General features: G+C 42.2%; 1 protein-coding gene across 1 annotated transcript in view; it reads right to left on the reverse strand.

Moving 5' to 3' along the window:
• Positions 1–26,106, reverse strand: part of PRKCZ (protein kinase C zeta) — a 4,411,399-nt gene that overhangs the window by 3,580,640 nt on the left and 804,653 nt on the right. The window contains exon 3 of the mRNA XM_044063009.1: positions 14,886–14,975. Coding sequence (XP_043918944.1) covers positions 14,886–14,975 — 90 coding nt within the window. The remainder of the gene's footprint in view (positions 1–14,885; positions 14,976–26,106) is intronic.

Raw genomic sequence — 26,106 nt, forward strand, 5'->3', positions numbered from 1 at the left:
ATATATATATATATATATATATATATATATATATATATATCTACACATACATATATATATCTACACATACATACATACATATATATATATATATATATATATATATATATATATATACACAGGGCCAGCCTTAGCTGAAACGGCGCCCTAGGCGAAGTACTCCTCTGGTGCCCCTTAAGCCCCACCCACACCATACTCAAAGAACACCCCTAGAGCCACACCCACAGATGGGTTACTCCCACAAAAGCCACTCCAGTTCTTTCAATTTTAAATGCATGAAAAATCAGTCATACTGTAACAGATAATTTTCTTGGGTGGCGAAAGCCTGGGTACTTTTTTGGCTAGGCTTGCATAGGCCCTAGGGCCGATAGCCTAGTACCTACCTATGAACCTATATAAATCATATTAATATTCACAAAATTCCAGATAGCTGGGCTGGCAGTGTCACTGTTGTCACCCTTAATTTTAGCTGCTGAGACTGTGTCTTGCTGAAGTGAAAGTGCTATAAACATCTAAACAAACTTTTTTCAAAAACTTAATTATCAAATCTTTATATGAGGAAGGGGATGAGATTGACTGCAAAACTCCATCAATACACAGGTAAATACCTTCATTTTGCCTACTGAAAATTTTGCTTTATCTGTTTAACTGCAAAATTAAGAAGAGTATCAAAAACAACAGATCGACAATATTTGCGTGACTAGCTGTTTGTACTGACAACTGTTAGTCACTGATGCATGAGCATAGCTGACAACTTCCACACCTACATAGGTCCTTCTTCAACTTCACTTTGAATTCAGTGCGAGTCACAGTCCTAGATTATCCGCAGTAACTGCAATGTAAATAAACTGTTTCATTTGCGAGCACACACACACACACACACACACACACACACACACACACACACACACACTAATTCCAGTGAGATGCTAAGTAATAACTTTAAGTTCTACAACCCTCTTCTGATTTATGTTAGAACTGTTACCAGCCAGATCAAGCCTGCCAAATTTCTGTTACTCTTTCACTCTTAAGAAAAAGTAAACCAAATAAAATATGGAAATTGATGGTAATGTAAAGCTGAGCAAAGTGGCTCAGTCAGTGACAGATGTCTCAGTCAGAGACAGATGTCAACAACTAGTTGTCTCACAGCAGTGAGCACCCTTACATCAATCAATCAATAAATAGCCATGAGCTTTCAGGATTAATAAACATCTTTTAAATAAAAGACGCTAGGTTATACAGTTAGAGAAAATAAGTGTACAGACAATGTGCAGTTTTGTTCAGAGGAAATATAAAATAAAATGTTTAAAAAAAATAGATGGTTTCCTGAAAAGTATTATCTGACCTGCTAAATAATCCTTAACTAAAATCTGTCTAAAAGAGTTATTAGATCCTGCTTACCACTATCTAAAAAGTATAGACTAATGGGTTAAGCACAACAGAACAAACTCACGCTTGCAAAGAATACTAACATCCATGGAAAAAGCAAGCAAGGATCTGAGACTCCAAAAAGATGGTCACAAAATGGTTCCTGTAAAAAGAATCTTCACAGCAGAAGGTTCATGCCACTTGGCCTCTGATGGGGTGTCTCAGAAAAGTCATCACTAGAACATATGCATCAACAACCAAGCTGAATCCAACTCCTATTTCATTTTCTTGGTGCTGCCATTCAGAATTCTAACTGCTGACAATAAACTGCACCTGAGTGATCAGGGCCAGCCTTAGCTGAAATGGCACCCTAGGTGAAGTATTCATAGGTTCATACTAGGCTATCTGCCCTAGGGCATTTATAAGCCTAGCCAGAGTGTGTTTGGCTTTCGCCACCCATTTTAAATTAATTTTGCTATGCCCTATTTTGAGGTTAGTATACTGTGCCTCTGTCTAACACTGAAATAGAAGTGATACCCGGGGTAAACCTACGATCTCCCAATCCACTCATCAAGATTCCTCTTGGAGAGTCAATGAGGGACTCTGCCTAACCTGGACTGGGATTTTATTCCAGAGTGAAGGGAGCCTCTGGGTTATGAATCTGTCCCTCCAGCATGTCCTATTTATTTCAGTGCTGAGGTTCAAGTCTCTCGAGCGCATAGCTCGATGGGATTTGGATTTTCTGAGGTGCAGCATGTCCATTAATTCCGGGTTGGACATGGCTTTATACTTCAGGCACAGATCGCCTCTGAGCAGGTGGTATGCCACTGAGTAGAGCTGGAGTTTCTTTAACCGGGCAGCATATGGCATCTGTTTGAGCCCTTTGATCCTCTTGGTGAGGTACCTTTGGGGTCTTTCCAGTTGCTGCAGGTGTCTGGTAAGGTACATCCCAAAAAGGGGCATTGTACTCAATTATGGGCCTGATGAGGGATGAGTAAAGAGGCACGATGACCTCCCCTGATCTAGATGTGAATCCCTTCATGATTAAGTGGGCTATATAAAATGTTTTTCTAACCATTTTGGCCACGTGGTTGTCAAATTAGAGATTGCTATCAACTTGGGTCCCCAAGTCCCTAATTACTTCTTCTGTACTTAATGGATTACCACCTATGTGGTAATTTGTGGGCACTTTGTTTTTGCCAAAGGGGATGACTATACACTTTTTGGCGTTTAGCTTGAGGCCATGGTTCTGGCACCAGTTGTCTGTTTCTATGAGGCCTGGTAGTGCTGAGGTGCTCTCGGGAGCCTTGAACCAGGTTTCTGTTACTGCACAGATATCGATGTTCTCCATGCTAAGGAGAGTTTCGAGTGCATGCATCTTGAGGTTTAGACTTCTGGCGCTGAGTAGCATTACTCTTAGTTTCTTATCCCTTGTGATACCTATGGAGGTGGGTTTGTCTTTTGAGCCTTGCCTAAAAAAGGCACTATGGGGGTAGCAAGAGCCTTTGCCAATATCTGAAAGCCCAGGGGTGACAGGTGCAAGCCGTCCCTAGCGAAGCATCGTGGCTTGTCGAGCATGTCATCCCAGGCTGACAGGCATTGGATCCCCTTTGAATGACACCAATACTTAAGCCAATTGTTGAAATTGATAATCTTGTCTTCATATTGTGGCATAATTCTTGGTGAGGGTAAGATGCTACTCAAGGTCAGGGTCATACCGGCCTGGGCTACATGCTCAGAGAGCTCCTCTATGTCTCTTTTCATGTAATCCAGGGAGGTAGGTACGTCTCAGGTCATTCACACCAGCATGGACAATGACCGAGTCATATTTGTACTTGCCTTGGAGTGACCTGAGTGCTTGTGTTATGTGACGGATCCTAGCGCCCGACAGGCAGCTCACCGTGACCTTCTCCTTGTTCAGCCTGGTGAGCGGGACGTCAGTGTGCCTGACGATAGAGTCACCTATTACAAGTGTATCAGGTGTGTTGTTTAGCCTTAAGGGCTGTGACTGTTCGGCACACTGGCTTTGTGAACTATGTGCTGCACGTGTTTTGTTTTGGGGTAGCGGTTGCTTGGGTGTCTGCTTTGGAGGTCTCTGCTGCTTAGGCAGATTTTTATTTAGAGCCTCAGAGTATGTTTTGTGTGTTTATGTGTTTGGTTTGCTGTCATGGTAGGTCTATGTGAGACTGGATTTGTAGTGAGTGTGGTTTCCTTCTCCTCCTGACTGGTTTCGCCAGTACTGAGTTGAGAGAGCTTAGCCTCCAGTATGGCTATATGGTTGCATCTCTCACATGTGTTGGAATTTGTTGGGAGGAGGAGAGGGTTGTCTGTGTACATGAGGCAGTTGTAACATTGCCTCAAGATTCCCAGATTCACCAGCTGGACCGGAGAGGAGATTGACAACTGACCTTTGGACATGCTGGAATAGTATTGGGAATTCCTTTATAATTGAAAAAAAGGGCCAATGGGGAACGAGGTACTCAATGGGAGTTTGTGAGGGTGTAGTGCTTTTAATATTTTACTGCTGACTTATATAATTGCTTTAGTGAGCAAGTGCCAGGTAACTTAAATGCAATGTGTTACAGGTAACTTAAATGCAAAAACGACAAACAGTAACTTTCTTTCAAGTGAAACAAGGAAATAAGTACAGTAAGCAATGCAGATATCACTAGGGATCCACAGAAGCGCTGAAAAGCCGCGTTTTAGGTGGAATTAGCATTTCAGGGAAATAGCAAGCATACAAATAAAGCTAGATTCAGCAGGCCTGGATCTAGTCTATGCTACAGCAAACAAGGTGTACCAATTTCAGTAAGAAACAGTTCAAATATGCAGGCACTATAAGCCTTTAACCAGAAATTCCCAGCTCAGAAGAGCAGAGTCCAGCCTCTCCTCCCACAAGAGTGCAGACCACGAACCTTCTTAATGTAAAATAACTGGCCTGAAGCCCAAGTGCTTAAACCAGAACTAATACATTTTTAGAATAACAGACACTGAGCCCTCAATCAGCAGTTCACAACTTAGAAGGATGTAAGCCACCTGTCCTGCCACCACAGTGCAGGTCACAAACCTTCCTAATGTAAAACAACTGGTCTGAAGCCCAAGTGCTTTATCCAAAAGACTTAGAATGATAGCTACACTTTAATCAAGTTACTACCAAGCAGTAATAGATACAATTGAATACTTTAAAGAATGCCTGGATTAGTGCTCAAGTTATACTAACAAAGCCAGATTCAGCAGGCCTGGATCTAGTCTATGCTACAGCAAACAAGGTGTACCAATTTCAGTAAGAGGCAGTTCAAATATGCAGGCACTATAAGCCTTTAACCAGAAATTCCCAGCTCAGAAGGGCAGAGTCCAGCCTCTCCTCCCACAAGAGTGCAGACCACAAACCCTTTTAATGTAAAATAACTGGCCTGAAGCCCAAGTGCTTAAACCAGAATTAATACACTTTTAGAATAACAGACACTGAGCCCTCAATCAGCAGTTCCCAACTTAGAAGGATGTAAGCTACCTGTTCTGCCACTACAGTGCAGACCACAAACCTTCCTAATGTAAAACAACTGGTCTGAAGCCCAAGTGCTTAAATTAAAAGGCTTAGAATGAGTTACACCAAGCAGTAATAAATACAACTGAATACTTTTAAGATGATGCAAAAGCAAAATAAAGTAGGAAGAAACACAAATACAGTAAAAGCAGATAATCTTTTTTATTTATTTTTTTTTTGAGTGAGCAAATGAGATGGGCCCAGGAGTTACAGGACAGAAACAAGTGCAAATGCAGGCCTTCAAATCAGAAAGTTGAGAGAGATGGAAGACCGCCCAAACGGCCAATAACTACAAATTCTGGGCCAGAACCACTCCTTATGTGGTAGACAGGTTACCTAGTGCTTACCACTCCCACTGATAAGCTAGAAGGCTTCCCTCCAACACAGAAATGCTTGGGGCTCAGAAGCTTACAAATAGTCCTGGATACAGCAAATCTGTATCTGGAACACTAATTACAGGAAAGGTAGGAAACAGGCTTACAATTTTTTTTTTTTTTTCAGAAAAGTAGCAAAAACAGTAGTAAAAACAATTCACATGCAGTGCAAGCTGGCACACGAGTATGTAGCAATATTAGTCCACACACAGTTTGAAAAAATGTAATTAAATTAAAAAGGACTAAAAGCAAGTGCAGAAAGGGTTTATTAAGTAGAATGCGGTAAAGAGATGGGACTGGGGGAGTGTCCTAGATCAAATCTACAGTGGGGCGGGCACTGCAAAAGCCACCAAATTTAAACTACAACCAAGAACAGGGAGGGGGTGTGGGGAAAAGTTTCAACAGAGATGTGAGGAATCAGAGTGCAAATTATAAAACCAAAAAAATATATACTGATCTCTGTATATTTGCAGAACACTAAGACAACAGATAGCTAAGCAACAATTTAGCTCTATAATACAGAATAATACAGAAAAATATACTCAGCTCTATATATTTGCAGATAGTCTTGTAAGGCTGTCTCTCAACACACAGGTCCACTTTAAAAAAACTATTTTACTTGCATTAATTACTCCGGCGCCCCTTAAGCCCCACACACACAATAATCATGTAAACCCTTTTAAGCCACACTCACAGGTAGGTCACTCCCCAAGAAAGCCACTCTAGTCATTTCCATCAATTATTTAAATGCATAGGAAGAAAAGATACACTGTTAATGTAGTTAAACTGCAAGTGAAGGATGGTGGAATTTTCTTTTAATAAATCTGCTTTATCTGTTGCTCCTTCACACATATTTTACTATAAAAGTCATGTTCTCAGAAAATACAAGCATAAGTTAATTTAAACAGTTTAATTTACTAAGTCCATGTAGGCTGTATGCACAGATTTCCCCTCGTCCAGGGCCTTGGTGACTGTCTCAAAGAAGTCCACCAGGTTTAACAGGAATGATTTCCCTTTGAGAAATCCAAACTGAGTAAGGTCAAGTGTTTGGAGATTACCTACATTTTTTTTGATAAGGTCCATGATGATTTGCTCCATGGCCTCGCAGATAAGTCTAGTCAAACTAATAGTTCTATAGTTCCTGAGGTTAGTGGAAGCACCACCTTTGTGCAAGGAAATACCGGTGGTTGTTTTCCATTCAGATGGTACGAAGCCGGTGCTTAGACTACGGCTGAAAAGGGTACCCAGTGGTGTTGCTAATTCATGTTGGAGCCCATGTAGGATGCAGCCCGGGATGTTATTAGTCCCATAGATGCTGTGTTTTTGGCCTTATAGAGGGCATTTACTACCTGTTCTTTAGAGATACAAGGTAGGAGACAGGTGGAACGGATGTCACGGGGTACATGTGGCGGGGACAGGGGAGTGAAGTTTTCACAGAACCTGTCAGCTAAAAGGTTAGCTGTGTTCACACACTCAGTATATGTGGTATCATTAACTGCCAGCTTTGTACAAATCTGGGCTTTAACGTTTAGGGTATGGATGTAACTATAGAATGCCTTTTGGTTGTGCTTTGTTGAGGAAGCTACTTTGGAGACACAGTTTGCTTTGGGAAGACTTCACAGGAAGTCTCATTTGCTTGTTTAAGCTGAGGAGGGAGTGTTTCCAGTTTAGGAGGGCTCGCTCCCTCTTATTCTTAGCAAGAGGCAAAGAAATATTCATCAGTTTATTTGTTACCTGCAGCTGTTTCCCTGGTAGACAAGCTGCTGCAAGGACCCTTTTCAGTCATGATCGCAAGCATTTCATACACAAGATGCAGACAAAGTAGTGCAAAAAGTATAACACAATATAAGAAATACACACAATTGGAAACATTTTGCAATTAAGTATACAATAGTGTTTCTTAAAGATAAACAGAACGGGGGAGCTTGGGTTTCATCAGCCCAATGATCATGCAATAATAATCAGTTATAGTAGTATCACATAAAGTACAGTTTTGTACCTACCATAAATGTAGATGTTCAAGTGCTCGTACAGCTGCAGTCATCACACTTGGGTTTATCCTGCCATCAGGCGGGTCCTCGGTTGGCCAAATTCCAAAGTCTAGGTCCTGCGTCGGTTGTCGTCGCTTCTTCCCTGACGTCAATGTGGCAGGGGTATAAAAGAGGCAGCTGACGCCATTTTCTTCAGTTTTTCTTGCCCCAGATGTCAGGTGCCCCCAAAAAGTAAGGCAAAACATGATATTATGCAAACATACAAAGTAGATAAATCAAAACAGTAGTTGCAAGCAAATACACCATAAAGGAATACCCCAAAGAGGTTGTATGTTAAAGGTGTTTGTCATAAGCCCTGTCCCCTAAGAGGGGAAGGAGGGAGGGAGGGTAACCTGGACTGCAGCTGTATGAGCACTCGAACATCTACATTTATGGTAGGTACAAAACTGTACTATGTTCATCGTGCATACAGCTGCAGTCATCACACTTGGGTAGAATCCCAAAGCTAAGTAAGGGTGGCAGGTACTAAGTGGAATTAGGAGGGGCTAGGATGCCCTGCAGGACTGCTGTGGCAAAGCCCGCTCTAGATTTTGAGCATAGTGGAAGGTGGTAGTGCTTGGAGAAAGTGTGCACTGAACTCCAGGTAGCTGCTTCCAAAATGTCCTTGGTAGGGACCCACCTGAGGAAAGCTGCAGAGGTAGCTGTAGCCCTGGTGGAGTGGGATCTGATGTATACAGGCACTGATTTTCCACGAAATGAATAACAAAAGCGTATGCAGTGGGCTATTCATTTTGAAATAGTCTGTTTGGAAACAGCCTTTCCTTGAGCACCTGTAGCATAGGACACAAAGAGCTGCTCAGATTTCCTGAATGACTTTGTTCTGTCCAAGTAATAACAAAGTTGCCTGTGAATGTCCAAGGAATGCAGTAGCCTCTCTCCTTTGTTCTGTGGATTTGGATAAAAGGTAGGTAAATGAATAGTCTGATTCAGAGCTACACTGGATACTACCTTTGGCATGAAGGTAGGGTTGGTTCGTAAGGAAACCCTGTCCTGATGGAAAATGATGAATGGTTGCACAGCCATGAGGGCCTGTAGCTCCGAAACCCTGCGTGCTGAGGTAATAGCCAGAAGGAAGGCTGTTTTCCACGACATGTATTGCAGCTCTGTTGAAGAAGCTGGCTCAAAAGGAGGCAGGGTTAGCTTTTCCAATACGAAGTTGAGGTCCCAAGCTGGGGCTGGTAGTTTCCGTGGGGGTTTTATATTTTTTGCCCCTCTGAGGAACTGCCTTAATAGAGGATGTGAGAATAAAGGAGGATCTGTATTGTATTGTGCTGAAATGGCTGATGCGTGGATCTTGATGGAGGAGAAGGAAAGGCCACTGTTTAACATCTCAGCTAAGTACTGTAAAATTTGAGGTATATTTATTACCCAAGGATTCTGGCCCTTTTCTTGACTCCAGGAACAAAATCGTTTCCATTTGGTGGAGTAGGTTTTTCTAGTAGAGGGTCTCCTGGCCTCCAAGATAACATCCTGCACCTCCTTGGAGAGGAGAGTCTGTTGGGAAATTAAGGTATTCTCCATGCAGCTAGATTTAAGGTTTTGAGCTGGCTGTGAAGGGTTTTGTAGTTGTGCTGGGACAACAGAAGAGGAACTAGAGGTAGGATCCATGGTGGTGAGTGTGACAGGCTCTTTAGGAGGGGATACCAGTGTTGTTGTGGCCAGTCTGGAGCAATGAGAATCATTTGTGGCCTCTCTGCTCTTGTTTTTAATAGAACTTTGGTCAGTAGAGGTAGAGGCGGGAAGGCATAGACTGTCAATGTTGTCCAATTGAAAGAGTGCGTCCACTTTCCAGGCCTGTGGATGATAGGTCATTGAAGAGAATTTCTCCAACTGGTAATTTCTGTGGGTAGCAAATAGATCTATGTCTGGCTGTCCCCATGCCTGAGTTATCTTTGAGAAGACTTGAGGATGCAACTTCCATTCATGTGGGTCTGTCATATTTCTGTTTAAGTTGTCTGCCAGTGTGTTTTCCTTCCCTGGCAGGAATTGTGCCTATAGTTGAATTTGTAATTCCAGTGCTGTGTTCCACAGGGTCATAGCTTGTCTGCACAGGGGGTATGAATGAGTCCCCCCCCTGTTTGTTTATGTACCACATGACTGTGCTGTTGTCTGTCCTTATTAATAGCTGGCCTGGATGTAGTAGGTCTTTGAAGGTCATAAGAGCATTTTGCACGACTAGCATTCCTTTTGGTTGATGTGTAGGTGCTTCTCTTTTTGGGACCATTTTCCCTGAATGCACTGATCTGCCATGTGTGCTCCCCAGGCGTAGTCTGAGGCGTCTGTTGTGATGATTTGAGTTGCTTGAGGTAAACAGAAAGGGGGACCTGTGTTTCTTTGGCATGCTTGAGCCCACCACAAAAATTCCTTTTGAAGGCATGGAATGAGTGGTATAATTGTTTCCAAGCTGTGGCTGTGTTGAGACCATAAGTTTTTTAGGTACCATTGTAGTTTCCTCATATGCAGCTTTGCACATGGTATTAGTAGGATGCAAGATGTCATGAACCCCAGAGCCTGCAGGACTTTCCTTGCAGTTAGTCTGGTTAAAGTTGCCATTTTGTTGAAGTACTGAAACAGTTGCCCTTGTTTGTCTGGCATGAGGTAGGCCATCTGGGTTGTTGTATTTAAGATGGCACCCAGGAAAAATTATCTGTTGAGAAGGTATTAGTTTTGATTTCTTTTTGTTCACTGTGTAACCCAGGTAGTTTAATAGTTTTATTACAAACGCCAGATGCTGCAATAGAATGTCCTTGCTGTCCACTTGGATCAGGCAGTCGTCCAGATATGGGTAGATTTGTATTCCTTGTTGTCTGCAAAAGGCAATTACTGATGCCAGGCATTTCGTAAACACTCTGGGCGCAGTAGATAAGCCAAAGGGCAATGCAGAGAATTGGTAATGGGTTGAACCTGCAAGAAATCTGAGGTATCTTCTGCAATCTTGTCTGATAGGGACATGCAGGTATGCCTCCTTGAGGTCCAACGTTACCAGCCAAGACTCCTTGCCCAGCATGGGAAGAAGCTGTTGTAATGTGAGCATCTTGAATTTTGGTACCTCTAGATATGTGTTTAGAATAGATAGGTCTAAGATCTGGAGCGTTTCTCCCCGGGCCTCCGCTGAAAACAGGCTCTGTGGAACCTAGTCGGACATTCCCGGTCAACAAATGTTAAATAAAATAAAAATAAAAATAAAATACGATGGGTCTCCAATCTTTGTCCTTCCCTGGTACCAGAAATAGTCTTGAGTAAAAACCTTGACCTTGTTCTTTTGCAGGTACCTCTTGAATAGCTTTCATATCCATGAGAGCGGAAATTTGTCTTTGTACCTCTGCCCTTTGATTTTGTGGCAGGTTTGGCATGCCTCTCAGTTTTGGAAGGGTGTGAAAGTGGAACCTGTAGCCTCTGTCTATAATATCCAGAATCCATTTGTCTTTTGTAACAATGTGCCAGTTTTTTGAAAATAAGGCCAGTTTTCTGCCCAAAGGTGCTGCCATTATAGCTTTGTTTGGCAGGCATAGGGGGAAGTCATTGTGCCTGTTTTCTAAATGACTGTGGTCTATCTTCTCCACCTCTTGGGGTTGGTGCTTGCCACTGTCTAGCTCTGTAAGATCCTTGAGATTGTCCTCTACCCCTTGGGCGTCTGTATCTGCCCCTTTGGGGTCTGTCCGTGGCTAGAAAGGACCAATTTTTTGAAGGCCAGTTTCTGCTGAAGTGTGGAGGTTGCACCTGCAAGAAATCTTTAACTGTTTGCATAGATTTCACTTTTTCCTCAATTTTCTTTAGTACCTCCTCTCAGCTTTAACACAGAACAATACATCTTTTTGAAGTGGTGCATCTAATAACTTTGCTTTGACATGATCTGGTAAGGTTTGCTCTTTGAGCCAAGCATGTCTACGTATGACAGACCCCGTGACAGCAGCTCTACATGAGGCCTCTAAAGCATCAAAACCACACTGCAAGGTATGTTTCCCCACTTGCTCTGCTCCATGCAACAAATCCTGCAACTCTTTCAAATCTGGTTGTTCTGTCTGTGTCATTTTACTTTTCAGCTGAGATAACGAAAACTGTTGGTACTTTAAGATATGAAATTGACAGTTTAATGCCCTCTGGTTAAAGTGGCTGATGTATACACCTTTTTCCCCCACCTTTCTAATGCTCTGGAATCTCTCTCTGAAGGTAAAGGGTTTTTAGCAGTAGAGGCCTTAATCCCCTTGGGACCCTGTGAAATAGTTTCTGGGTCAGCAGTATGGTTTTTATAAAGGAACTGGTGAGAATCAGGGACCCGGTAATATCTGTCTGGTTTAACAGGGGCTGGAGGTAAAGAGTCTGGATTAAGAATGGCTTCTGCGTACACATCATCCAAAATATCTAAAACAGGAGGGATTAGCCAAGGGCCTATGCTGGGGGAGCAGTAGAAATTCCCCGAGCCTTTTCTTGGAATCTGAGTAATCTTGGCCTTCCCAGTGGAAGTGCTCTCTCAATGTATGCAGGGTTCCCCAGCATCAGAGTCTCCTCAGCATCAGAGTCTTCAAAAGGGGAATAGGCGTAATCCTGGTCCTCAGAATGGTCTGAGGTAACAAAAGCCTGGTCTGAGGAAGGGTAGTCTTCCTCCAACCTGGGTCTTTTGTCTGAGGGGGGTTGAGAATCCCTGATGAGAGTTATCAAATCCTCAGCCTTTTTAAGCATCTGTTTTTTAGGCATGGGGCCTTGAGAGGAGGGCTGAGAACCCTGTTTTTTAGTTTTCATTGCAGCTTTAGATTTAGTGAAGGATTTAATAGAGAAGGTGGTAGGCCTGAAGACGCCTTCAGAAATGGCAGGCCTCGCTAAATTTTCGGTTTCCCCAAGAGTGGCATCTGTATCTGCAGTGGGAATGGAGACCAAGGAACCTGCGACCTGGGGTACTGAAGTCACCGGTAAAATAGTTTCATAGGTAGTCAGGGGCTGCGTAGGCGCCTCGCTGAGAACCGGAGAACCAGTAGTCGGCCTAAGCGTGGTCTCAGTACAGGCCTCGGATGTCGGTCCTTATCTTTGCATCTTTTGCCTAAAACTGGCGTCTGTGTATCCGACGACATGATATAATTAAATTTTTTGCCAAAATAATGAAGGGCGAACTCCGCCCTGCGCTTAATAGTGCGCTTGTTAAACCTAGCACAAAAACAGCAGGCCGAGACGTCGTGGTCTGGCCCTAAGCAAGGTATACAGAAAGAGTGAAAATCCTTATGTGGTATTTGCTTCCCACAAGAAATGCAATTATTAACTTTGCCTGACATCGGTCTAAGGCAAGAAAAGTTTCCCCAACGGGGTACTTAGCTTTAAAGAAGACTTCGGCTGAAATACTGTTCGTAAATCTCAGGAGCTGGCCGACTGGCACTTGTGAACTGCTTCTGCTTCAGGCACCGCGCGGCAAGAAAGACTGAAGAAAATGGCGTCGGCTGCCTCTTTTATACCCCTGCTGCACTGACGTCAGGGAAGAAGCGACGACAACCGACGCCGGACCTAGACTTTGGAATTCGGCTGACCGAGGACCCGCCTGACAGCAGGATAACCCAAGTGTGATGACTGCAGCTGTATGCACGATGAACATCAACAAATCAACCTGTAGTACAAAAAAAGATGTTAAGCAAAATCCCTTTAATCATGACACTTATTGTTAACGAGTGTTTAGCAAGACTTGCATAAAAAAAAAAGAAAGAAAAAAAAAAAAGTCCGGCAATGTGACATGCCATTGGCAGAATTAGAACATTAAACTGCACTGCTTATAGCATCAACAGCTGCACAGAGTTTATTCTTTACTGTAATTACAGTTCTCCCACTTCACAACTACTCAGAACAGCAGAAATGTTATCCTCTTCTATAACTTTCGGTGAAAACTTTGAACAAAGCACCTGCATGGTGCATAAGCTAAAAGTTACCTTGTTTCTGTCTGCAGCTAAATCTTCTGTACATTACTTTCAATAATGAAGAAAAGAATCCTTCCATAAAACACTGCCTCATGTCTTTACAGACCAGCAATACATTTTCAGTATGTAATTCAGCTAATTCAGCCTACATTTGCTTACTTCAGCTTCCCAATAAATGCCACTTGGGTGTAATAAAAACTGAAAATGGAAATTTATATCATTAACCTTAAAAATGCATCACTAGTTAAACATCACTATATTTAAGAAGTTTATGTCTACGTTACTACTTTTATTCCTGTCATGGTATGATGTTCTAAACAGTAGCGTGGTACTGATGTTCTAAACAAAGTACTAAAGTTATACTAGAGTACTCAACATCTCGCAATCAATAATGAAAACTAAACTTTACATTGAACTCTGCAAAATGTGCATCTGAATCCTCTATCGGATACCCATTACTGTACTTTTTTGCCACCTAATAAACTATGTGCTACAAGACTCAACACGAAGACAATGCAAAAGTGACCATTTTTTCTGGTTCCTGCAACATGAAGCAACCAATTTGTCCAGGTGACCATTTCTTACTAGCAAACTACCCAGTATCAGACAACCAGTACTACGCAGGCAATCACCCAAAGTGAGAAGTCTGACAAACTTTGCACTGCGCACATATGAAAGACAAAATTGTTTAATACACTACAAAAACACCCATGTCTGAACACCAGATCTACAAACATACACTGCTACACCCTAGCAAGCAAGGCCCAAGCCGCATGGCTGGATTGGTTAGGCAGTAGAATGGGGGAGGAGAGACCTATCCCAGCAGTGGCTAAATTCCCAGCACCTCCCTTAGGCCGCCCGCCTGTCCCATATAGCCCGCAAATGAAAGCACAGTTTGACTAGCTCACAGCTCAATAGGTCACCATTTCTGTGGTTTATATTACCTGCCAGGCCGTGCGGAAAATGTTGGCAAATCATATGCTTTAATTCTTACAGGCCCCACAGACTGACCCTGCAACAACTCCACCCAAACTCCTTCCGATAACACCAAAAACACTTACTAAGCGGAGGGGAAGAGGGGGAACAGAGCCTTTCTAAATCAAACATCCAAATGTGTCGTGATGCACGCATGTTCATGTTTCTCCTTACAGCAGACTCTCGTTGTAACATGGAGTAAAGTTTTTTTTTTAAAGCATCCTCGCCAACCTGCAGCTGTAAGTGGGAGGGCGCTCACACTTCCCCCATGGTTCCGACTTCCGGTTACACTTAAGCAGGGCACTGAGAAGAGTGCAAACATTGTTAATTCAAATAAATACATACATAAAAAATACGTACATAAATTAAAACTGCGTCCTTTAAGAGGCTGGTCTTTATGGCGCCCTAGGCGGTCGCCTAGTTTGCCTATGCCTAAGGCCGGCCATGTATAATATATATAGAGAGAGAGAGACACCACGTTATGCTTGTGAAATAAATATACTTATTTTGACTTTCATTTAATTACACACAAGTGCAACTTAACAGAAGGTACCTACAGGGACTGTGTAAAGTCATGTTGAAAAATTAGATCAAACTGCTTGTTGAACAGTAAAGAAAATCTGTCTGTTTGGAAGCATTCCCACAAGACAGAGAAATCTTAACAGAGATGGAATTTTACCATGAATGATTAGCCCTTCGTTGTTATTCTGGCAGTACAGACGAAATGCCTCTTCCAGCTCCATCTCGGATGAAATTGTGCAGGGGTCACCTGAAAATTAAGAACAACACAAGATGCCTGTAAGTGTTTTAATTTCCTTTACAATTACAGCATACCAACAGTAAATTACGGTGATGTGTAAATCAATAATCCCCCACTGCTAGCCTATAAGAATTAAATACTTATTTTTTATTTTGTAAATTACTCTCCAAGAAATATGAACAACTCTAGTCAAAAGCAGCATTGCTTTTTTTTATTAACTTATCAAGTAGAAAGCAGTTTAAGGTCCTTAGTAATACTACAAAAGAAAGCAAACAAACCAGTAATATACTTTCAAAAAGTGGTAGAAGTTCAGACTTTTGGAGTCTGTTGGTCTGCACACATGGTTAGATGACCTGAAAATACATTCATTCATTGTTCAGGGTAGCACTAACTAAAAATAATTTTGTATTAAAATTCAGCATACAGATGCAGCTGTCTGTAACCTTTATGTGATTAAACTACCATATTAATAACTGCCAGATCCTTTCAGACAGCTTATGCAAATTGTCAATTAGGCTTTCTGTTTCTTACAGGGCCTCTGGTAGCCCTCCAAGTAATTTTAATCCATACAGAGTTCTAACTGAAAGACTTAGATCAACTCACAAGTGTAAAACAAAATCTGAACTTTGAACTGGCCTAAACTTTCAATATCACAAAATACAAATCAGTTTCTTACAGCCCCTAGCACTTTATATATTAAAATTAATTAATTAACATTGCAAGGCAGGCAGGAAAACAAGCAGCAAGCCAGACGTGTTCTAGCCTACTTTCAGATGGGTAGCAACAGACTAAGCAGCCAGATATGGAACTGTTTTAATTACTTAAGTCAGTAAATGCAAATGCAGAACTATCTGATAGCAGAAGCAAATTAGCCAGGGAAAAATCACTCTAAATTCGGTTATGGCTCAGTATACATATTAACAGATTCCCAGCTGAGTTAATGAGGCCAAAACCTAACTTCAGACAGTTCAAGGCACAGACAGGTCTGTAATATCCGAACTGGGATGAATCAAGCAAGTATGCCAGCCATATCAAACATTAACATTAAACTACTATGCAAGCAAAAATAACAACGCAAATGATTGCAGTTGTCAATATATATGCCACACACTCATCTTTTATGCTGGGAAGATCAAAAGGGTGTGGATTCCAAACCAGGCACATGGGTTCATACTCCAACTGTGGCCAAACAGTTCAGCATGGTTGGGGGTGGCTGCATTCCAAAGGGGCTACTGTTAAGATGGCACATTAAGCAAAGTTTTCATATGCCTATGTCTGTGGCAATTCAGATACATGTTAAAGGATACCACAGCAAGTAATAAACAGAAGAATTTCCATGGGATCCTGACTAAATCTTCCCTGGTCCATGTACATATTACCACTAGACTTTGATGATAAAGGGTCATATACTAAATGGATCTAGTTGACCAGCAAAATACTATATAAAAAAACTCAGTATTACATTTCAAAACTTCCACTTACAATTTCTAGTTACTGAGATTGTGAAAAAAATGCAATTGCTTTTTCAAGTCAATATGCAGCAAATATGTGAAATGAGAAAAGCCGTGCAAAAACACTGCCTTTTTCAATAAAGCTATAGTGAAAATATGCAATGTGACAAAGTGTACACAACAACACTATTATGTCTTTTAAACCTGCCTCTTTTGGGCATCTGCAACCAGGGGAAAGAGCTATGCAGTCGTAGCAAGTCTTAATGTGTTTCACAGCTCTCAAAAGATACAGGAACTTCCTTTGCAATGGACAATAATCAAAGGGGGGAGCTATTCCTCTGACCACCTTATTCATGTGTTCTAACCCTACCCCTATCCCTACCCCTATATATCACGCTACTACAAAACTTTCCCTAACAGTATCAATACCAAGACAACACAAACTTAGTTTTACAGATTGGGTTTACAGATATAGGACTGTTGCTAGTGAGAGAAAACATATCATTGTTTTGTGATTCACTCTTATGAGTCATACAATGTTCTGTGATTTATTTTTTTTGTTCTACCATTTGTATTCTCTTTTGAGTTTTCTACCCTTCATGAGATAATCGTGAAAATAAATACACACACACTCACGCACATATCTTATTATTTGTTCACCAGGGTAGTTTGCCTGGGATGACAAGCACACCCCTCTTCAGTGGAGGCCTAGGGAAAAAATCTCCATATTTAAATACACTTTAAATACATATATAAATATATATAAAGATCTATATATCTATATCTCTATATATCTATTTGTTTGTGTCTTTCGGCTTTTCCCGGTTAGGGGTCGCCACAGCGGAACTCCGGTCCGCTGATGATTGGCAGTAGGTTTTTAACGTGCTGGCTTGCCGGGCCTAACGCACAACCTTCAACGAAGGAACGCCCATTCACGCATGTCGCCACACAGAAGAGGCTCTGAGAATCGAACGGGCAACGTCTAACTGTGAGGCGACAATGCTATATATACATACATATATATATATATATATATATATATATATATATATATGATAGATACATATACAGTGGATATAAAAAGTGTACACACCCCTGTTAAAATGCCAGATTTTTGTGATATAAAAAAGGAGGCCACAATAAATTTCAAAACTTTTCCCACTTTTAATGTGACCTATAACCTGTACAATTCAACTGAAAAACAAATCTGTTGGAAAAAATAAAAAACGTACAATAAGCTGGTTACATGAATGTGCACATCCTAAAACTAATACTTTGTTGAAGCACCTTTTGATTTAATTACAGCATTCAGTCTTCTTGGGTAGAAGTCTATCAGCATGGCACATGTTGACTTGGCAATATTTGCCCACTCTTCTTTGCAAAAGTGCTCCAAATCTGTCATTGCGAGGGCATCTCTTGTGCACAACCCTCTTCAGGTCACTCCACAGATTTTCTATTAGATTGAAGTCTGGGCTCTGGGTGGGCCATTCCAAAACTTTAATATTCTTCTGGTGAAGCCATTCATTTGTTGAATTGGATGTATGCTTGGGGTCATTGTCATGTTAAAAGGTGAAATTCTTCTTTATCTTCAGCTTTCTAGCAGACGCCTGAAGGTTTTGGGCCAAAAGTGACTGGTATTTGGAACTGTTCATAATTCCCTCCACCTTGACTAAAGCCCTGGTTCCAGCTGAACTAAAGCAACCCCAAAGCATGATACTGCCACCACCATGCTTCACCATGGGGATGGTGTTCTTTTGGTGATGCAAAGTGCTGTTTTTGTGCCAAACATACTTTTGGAATTGTGGCCAAAAAGTTCAACCTTGGTCTCATCAGACAGGAACAGATTTTCTCACATGCTTTTGGGAGACTATGTATTGTTTTGCAAATTTTTCCCGGGCCTGGATGTTTTTATGCGTAAGGAAAGGCTTCTGTCTTGCAACCCAACCCCATAAGCCAGACATATAGAGAACACGGGAGATTGTTGTCACGTAGTACACAACCAGTACTTGCCAGAAATTCCTGCAGCTCCTTCAGTGTTGCTGTAGGTCTCTTGGCAGCCTCCCTGACCAGTTTTCATGTGGTCTTTTCATCAATTTTGGAGGGACGTCCAGTTCTTTGCAACGTCACTGTTGTCCCATATTTACTCCACTTTTTGATGACTTCTTCAATGTGTTCCATGGTAATCCAATGATGTAGAAATTTTTTTGTACTCTTCTCCTGACTGATACCTTTCAATAATAAGATCTCTTTGATGCTTTGTAAGTTCTCTGTGAACCATGACTTTTGCTGCAGCAAGCAATTGAGTAAATATCAGGAAAATCCTACAAGGACAGCTGAACTTTATTTGTGGTTAATCAGAGTCTCTTCAATTGAGGGCAGGTGTGTACCCACGAAGACTGAATGTTGTAATTAAAGTAAAAGGTGCTTCAACAAAGTATTAGTTTAAGGGTGTGGACACTTATGCAACCAGCTTATTGTACGCTTTTTATTTTTTTATATTTTTTCCCGTAACAGATTTGTTTTTCAATTGAATTGTACAGGTTATAGGTCATATTAAAGGTGGGAAAAGTTTTGAAATGATTTATTGCGGTCTCATTTTTTTATATCACAAAAACCTGGCATTTTAACAGGGGTGTGTACACATTTTATATCCACTGTACACACATATACACATTATCATAACAGCAGACGTCCTACTGTTCACTGTTCCAGTATTCCTGACAGACAGGTTGTTGTCCAGCTGGGGTACCAAAGCTTTACCTTCCCCTAGGTCATGCATTCAATGCATGACCTCAGCTCATACACACTGGAGTATATAGATGGACAAAGGGGTGTGGATCCTCAGACCATCTCCAAGCCAACGGCCTGAAGACTAGCTGCTAACAAAGACCATCTAACTATGGTCAACAAGAGACAAGGGTGTTACATGGCTAGGCTTTTTAAGACCCGAGGGCCATTAGCCTAGTAACCTCCTATTAACCTATGACTACTGAGAGAGGAGACTGGTCAGCTAGGAATGGTGTCATTAAAATAGGTGAGAAAACTCCCTTGTTCCTATGTAACAGAGAAGAGGTTAAAGCAAAAGGGGAGAGGAATATGAAGGATGAAGTAAGGTAGAAAAGCGGAGATAGAAGGTGGAATACTGTAACAGTGATCAGTAGGACATCTACTGTTATGGTAAGTCCTTACACAACTGTACTATGTCCTGACTGAAATCACTGTTGCAGGATTACTGACATGTGGGTGATTCCCAGAGCTGGAGGAGGAAAGAAGGGGGGCTACTAAGCAGAAGAGCTGTGCAGCAGTCTAGACAGAACTGACCGAGCAAAGGCTGCCCTGGACCTGGAGAAAAATTTCAATTTTACAGTAGTTAGTAAAGGTGTGTACAGACAACCAAGTAGTAGCCTATAAAGTAGACCAGGATTCTATTTGTTTGTGAAATGTCCCTGAGGAAGTCACTGTCCTAGTCGAATGTACTTTAGGGCAGGACGAAAACGTCTTACCATATTGTGAGTAGCAGAAAGAGACAGCCTTAGAAATTCAAGCTGCAATAGTTTGTTTGGAACTTAGGTTTAATATATAATACAAACAGCTGGTTAGTCTTCCTGAAGGATTTAGTTTTGTCCAAGTAAAATCTGAGTTGCCTGTGAATGTCCAACCCCCCCCCCCTTTTGTGGATTGAGAAAGAAAGTGGTAAGATTAATAGCTTGACTGAGAGACAGCTCATTCACTACCTTGGGCACAAAGGAAGGATTAGCCCTGTGAGTCACCCTGTCCTTGTGAAAAATAAGAAAAAGTAGAATGACCATTAGAGCTTGTAACTCAGAAACTCTCCTAGCAGAGGTGAAAGCTAAGATAAGGATAGTTTTTCCAGTATAGAATTTTAACGAAGAGGAAGATGTTGGTTCAAGAAGGCAGTGCATTTCTAGCACAAAATGAAGATGCCAAGGAGGAGAGATGGGTTTCCTAGGTGGATGTAGTCACGGGGTTCCTCTGAGGAAAAGCTTGACCTCCACTCTAGCCATAAATGGAGGGCTAAGCTGACAGGTAACACTTTATAGAATAGACAAACTGTTTTAAGAGATACTGCAGTACAACAGGAACTTGTAATAACAGTGTGTCCTGATCAAGTTTGCGGTACCAATATGAGAATCTTTTGCATTTAACTGTGTAAAATTTTCTAGTGGCGAGTCTCCTGGCATCATATGTAGGACTTGAACAACCTCTTCACAGAACAGATGTCTGAGGAATTCAAATCCTATTATCCACAGGATCAAGTTGAGAAATAGAAGATTTGGGTAAAGCAGCAATCCTTTTTGCTGAGTTATCAGGCCTGGTTGAAAAGGAATTCTCCTATAATTTCCTTTTGTCAGGTAAAACAGCAGGAGAAACCAATGTTGCCTCTGCCAAAATGGTAATAGTAGAAGGAGTTTGGGTGCTTTCTTTTGCGCCTTGAGAAAATTTTTTAGAAGAAGTGGCTTAGGAGAAAAAGCATAGAGGAACTTCCCTGTCCAATGGAAGGAAACGGCATATGTTCTCCAGGCTGTGGGACAAGGGTTCCTGGTGCAGAACTGGTAGAGTTCATAGGTTCATAGATGTTTACTACGCTAACGATCACAAGGGGCTTTTTAAGCTTAGCCATGCATCCCAAAATCTCTGATAAGTTCTGGTACCCTTGATAAGTGTAAGCAGGGGTTTGGGAGGTGAAACATTTACAAGCAGGGGTCTCTCAGATGAACCATTTACAGGTTGCCTGTGTCCATTAGAGACATGGGTGCCAAACCAGGGATGAATTTCTTGTTCCCCATCCAGTTGTCCAAGTTACACTTGAATTGGGTTAGGGAGGAGCTCTGCTTCATATGGGGAGCCATCCAGAGTAGGGAATTATTATCTGGGATACATACCTCTCTCTCCAACATGTCCTATTTATATCACAGGTATGGTTCAAGTCTTTAGGAATGGATAATTCTGGTGCTGTTTGTTTTGCAGATATGCAGGAGTTTCATCAGACTGGGATCTGACAATGTCTTGTACGCCAGGCATAGATCTCCCATCAACAGCCTGTATGAGACAGAATACAGGGATAGAGCCTTGAGGCAGTCTGCATAGAACATGTTACTTAAGCCTTGTATTCTTTTAGTGAGGAACCCCTTTGGACATTCTAATTGCTGGATATGCCTGGTTAGGTACATAGCAAAGGGGGCATTGTACTCAATGGTAGGTCTGATGAATGCCAAATACAGTGGAACAATGACTTCCTTGGACCTAGAAGTCATACCTTTGTTTATAAGTTGCACAATATAGAATGATTTCCTCACTACTGCAGACAAGTGATGATCAAAGGCTAGATTACTGTCTATGTGTGTCCCCAAGTCCATGACTACTGGGTCAAATCATAGGGGTGTGTTGTCAATATGACAGTTAACAGGGGGTGGATAACTTCCTGAAGGATACTATTATGCAATTCTTACCATTTAGTTTTAGTCCATGGCTCAGATGCCAGTTTGTCTCTATCGGCCCTTCCTGGAGAACATTTGTGTCAGTGGGCAATTCAATGGCAGCTCCTAATTTGCAATCATCTGCAAATTTAGTCAGCCAGAGGCCACTGACATTGATCTTGACTTCATAGAAATAAATGCCAAAAATGAGCAGTCTCAGGACCAATCCCTGATGGACTCCGGCTGTGACTGGCCTCTTGGTAGAGGTGGACTCCCAAATTCCAACTTCCTGGGTCCTGTCTGTGAGCCAGCTGGCTATCCTACTGGGTGACATACGGGTTTGTACCTAACCTCTTAAGTGTGTCAACTATGCCCAAAGTGAGGTATTGTGTCAAATGCCTTGGCCAAGTCAAGATAGGCAGTATGAACCATTTTGCCCTCATCCATTGTTTTGCTGACCTTCTCAAAGAAGTCCCCCAGGTTGAGTAGGCATGACCTGCCCTTGATGAAATCAAAACTGGGTTGGGTCCAGTATCTGGAGGTTTTGTATGTCAATACTAATTATTTCCATGGCTTTACATATGAGACTAGTGAGACTTATGGGTTTGTAGTTTCCAGCATCAGTAGATGGCCCACCTTTGTGCAGAGGGAGATGGTTGGATACACAAAGAGATCTATCTGAGGAGTGCCCTACTGAAGGGTGATCATCTGGAAAACCTCCCTGTTCAAAGTCCATTCATGGGGATCCTCCAGGGAACAACTTAGGGAGTCTGCTAACACACTGCCCTGAGAAGGGATGTATGTGGCTGTGAATGTGATGTTTATTTGGTTGGCAAGTTTCATGCTACCTGGGCTAACCTTCACAGTTGCTAAGACATGGTGCCTCCCTGTTTGCTTATGTACCACATGACTGTGGTTTTGTCTGTGTACACTACGAATAGCCCAGGATTCCAAAGGTGAGAAAAATCAAAAAGTTTGTACAACAGTCCTTATTTCCTTCAGACCGATATGTTCAAGAAGTGAGGTTGCCATTTCCACTGCACTCAATGTGATCCTGTCCATGCCCCCCACGTCTCATCCGACGCATCTGTGTGAACCTTTTGAAGAGGATGAGGAGGTGGTGTGAATAGCAGTCCTGTGTTGAGGATGACCTGTCCCCTTCCACCAAATTAGCTCCTTTTTGAGGCAAAGGAGGAGGGAATCAGGGTGTCCAAGGGGTGAGAGTGCTGGGGCCACACAGAATTCAGGTACCACTGGATTTTCCTCATGTGAAGTCTGGCCACTTGTAGCATAAAGATAGTGACTGCCATGAATACCAAAGTCCTTAGCATCTCTCTTGTTGAGCAATGGGTTGTAGAGGAGAGACTTTGGAAAAAATTAAACAGTGAAATTTCTTCTTAAGGAGGAAGGCCTGCATTTTCTGTGTGCAGTCTGCAGAATAGGAAAAACAGATCCTGTGCCAGGACCATGCGGGATTTTTTGTAGTTTATAGTGAAACACAGACCTGTCATAAATTAGACTGCGAAGTGCAGATGCTGAAGAAGAAACTCTGAAGATAGAGCCTGGATCAGGTCATCATCATCCAGGCAGGGGAAAATTTGCATTCTTTGAGTGCAACAGAAGGCTACTACTGGAGCCAGACACTTTGTGAACAATTCTGGAGCTGTGGAAAGGCCAAGAGGCAGAGCAGTACACTGAAAATATGAGGAGCCAGAGAAAAACATGAGGAATCTCCGAGAAGGAGGAATGGTATGTGTTAGTAGGAGTCTTTCAGATCTAGTGACATTAAGAAAGCCTGGGGGAGGATGAAAGGTAGAAGAGTGTAAACAGAGAGCACTTTGAAAAATAGTACCTTCAAGTAAATCTTTTGGAGAGACAGGTGTAGGATGGGTCTCCATTGCCCTTCTTTCCTTGGCTCTAGAAAAATCCTAGAGTAAAACCTTTTTTCCCATGACATCCTTTGGGACTTGCTCGATGGTGAACTAATTCAAGAGGTGCTGAATAATAGGGACCAGAAGCAATATTTGGTTTTGAGGAGGTAGTGGCATGCCTTTCATAGAGGGAATATTTTCCCAAGACATGACATAACCATTCTTTATATTGGAGAGAAAGTACAGTTTTGTACCTACCATAAATGTAGATGTCCGATAGGTATGCATCTGCAGTCATAACATATGGGTTGTCCTGCCTCAGGCAGCCCTTCGGTCGGCCGGATTCCAAAGTCTGGGTCTGGCCTCGGCTGATGTCGCACTTTCCCTGACATCAGAGCTTCTGGGGTATAAAGGCATCAGCCGACGCCATTTTCCTCAGTGTTTCTTGCCCCAGATGCCAGGTGCCCTCTAGGAAGGCTAAATTTGAATAAATGTTGAAAATTCCAAACAGTAGCAAACAAAATATATATATACATAAAAACAAATACACCATAATAGATTCCCCCAGCTAGCTAAAAGAGGGGTAAGCACCCTAGGAATACCACAGAGGGGAAGGAGGGTGGGTAATCCTGACTGCAGATGCATACCTATCGGACATCTACATTTATGGTAGGTACAAAACTGTACTATGTTCTTCAAGGATGCATCTGCAGTCATAACATATGGGTAGAATACCATAGCCAAACTGGGGGAGGAGGTACTAAGATAATGATGGTGTAGTTAAGATCCCTGTAAAACTGCAGTTGCAAAACCTGCTCGGGATCTGGAGTATAAAGGTAGATTGTAATGCTTGGCAAATGTATGCACGGAGCTCCAAGTAGCAGCTTCTAAAATGTCCTTGGTAGCCACTCCTCGTAGGAAAGCTGTAGTGGTGGCTGTGGCTCTTGTGGAGTGAGGCCTGATATTTTCAGGAGTTGTCTTTCCATGAAAAGAGTAGCAGAATCGAATGCAATTTCCTATCCATTTTGAAATTGTCTGTTTGGAAATTGCTTTTCCTTGCACTCCAGTTGCATATGCTACAAAAAGTTGGTCAGTCTTTCTGCTGGTTTTAGTTCTGTCCAGATAGTAGCGTAGTTGTCTGTGTACATCCAAGGTGTGCAATAGTTTTTCCCCCCCTGTTCTGTGGGTTAGGGAAGAACGTAGGCAAATGAATAGCTTGGTTCAATGATACCCTGGGTACCACCTTTGGCATGAAAGTAGGATTGGTTCTCAGAGACACTCTATCCTGGTGAAAAATAAGGAAAGGCTGCACTGCCATTAGTGCCTGTAACTTGGATACTCTTCTTGCTGAAGTGATTGCTAGAAGGAAAGCAGTTTTCCAAGATAAGAACTGTAAGTCTGCTGATGCTGCTGGTTCAAAAGGGGGTAGTGTTAATTTTTCCAGCACAAAATTGAGATCCCATGCAGGCAGAGGGGGTTTTCTTGGAGGTTTTACATTTTTGATCCCTCTTAAAAATTGTCTGAGGAGAGGGTGAGAGAAGATAGGAGGATCCATGTTGTACTCTGTTGAAATTGCTGAAGCATGAATCTTAATGGAAGAATAGGACAGGCCATTGTGGAACAGTTCTGCTAAGTATTCCAGGATGTGTGCTAGGTTTGCCAGTGTGACATCTGTACCCTTTGATGCACTCCAAATGAGGAATCTCTTCCATTTAGCTGAGTATGTTTTTCTTGTGGAGGGTCTGCGAGCCTCCAGGATAATGTCCTTGACCCTCTGAGATAAAACAGTTTGGTTTTGTTTTAAGCAATTTTCCAGGCAGTTAGCTGCAGTGTTTTCAAGTTTGGATGCAGGGTCTTGTAGTTGTTCTGCGTTAGAAGTAAAGGCCATAGGGGTAGAGGCCATGAGTTCGTCCGAGACATGCTTCTCAGTAGCGGATACCAATGCTGCCTTGGCCAGTCTGGAGCTATCAGAATCACCTTTGGCTGTTCTTCCCTGATCTTCAGTAGAACTTTCTCCATCAATGGAAAAGGTGGAAAGGCATACACTGTTAGGGCCTTCCAGCTGAAAGAGAGGGAGTCCACCCTCCAGGCTTGTGGGTGGTATACTCTTGAGCAGAATTTCTTCAGTTGGTGGTTGAGTGGGGAGGCGAACAGGTCTATCTCTGGCATTCCCCATTTGTTTATGATTTTGAAGATGTCTGGATGCAGCATCCATTCGTGAGCATCCGTGGTAGTTCTGCTTAAGCTGTCTGCTAGTGAATTCTCTTTTCCTGGTACGAATTTGGCCTGTAGTTGGATGTTGAGATTCAGGGCTAGGTTCCACAGGTCCATTGCCATCCGGCATAGAGGGTAGGAATGCGTGCCTCCCTGTTTGTTGATG

The sequence above is a fragment of the Protopterus annectens genome, chromosome 2.part1, assembly GCF_019279795.1.
Source record: "Protopterus annectens isolate FY-2018-M chromosome 2.part1, PAN1.0, whole genome shotgun sequence".
Classification (NCBI taxonomy): Eukaryota; Metazoa; Chordata; order Ceratodontiformes; family Protopteridae; genus Protopterus; species Protopterus annectens.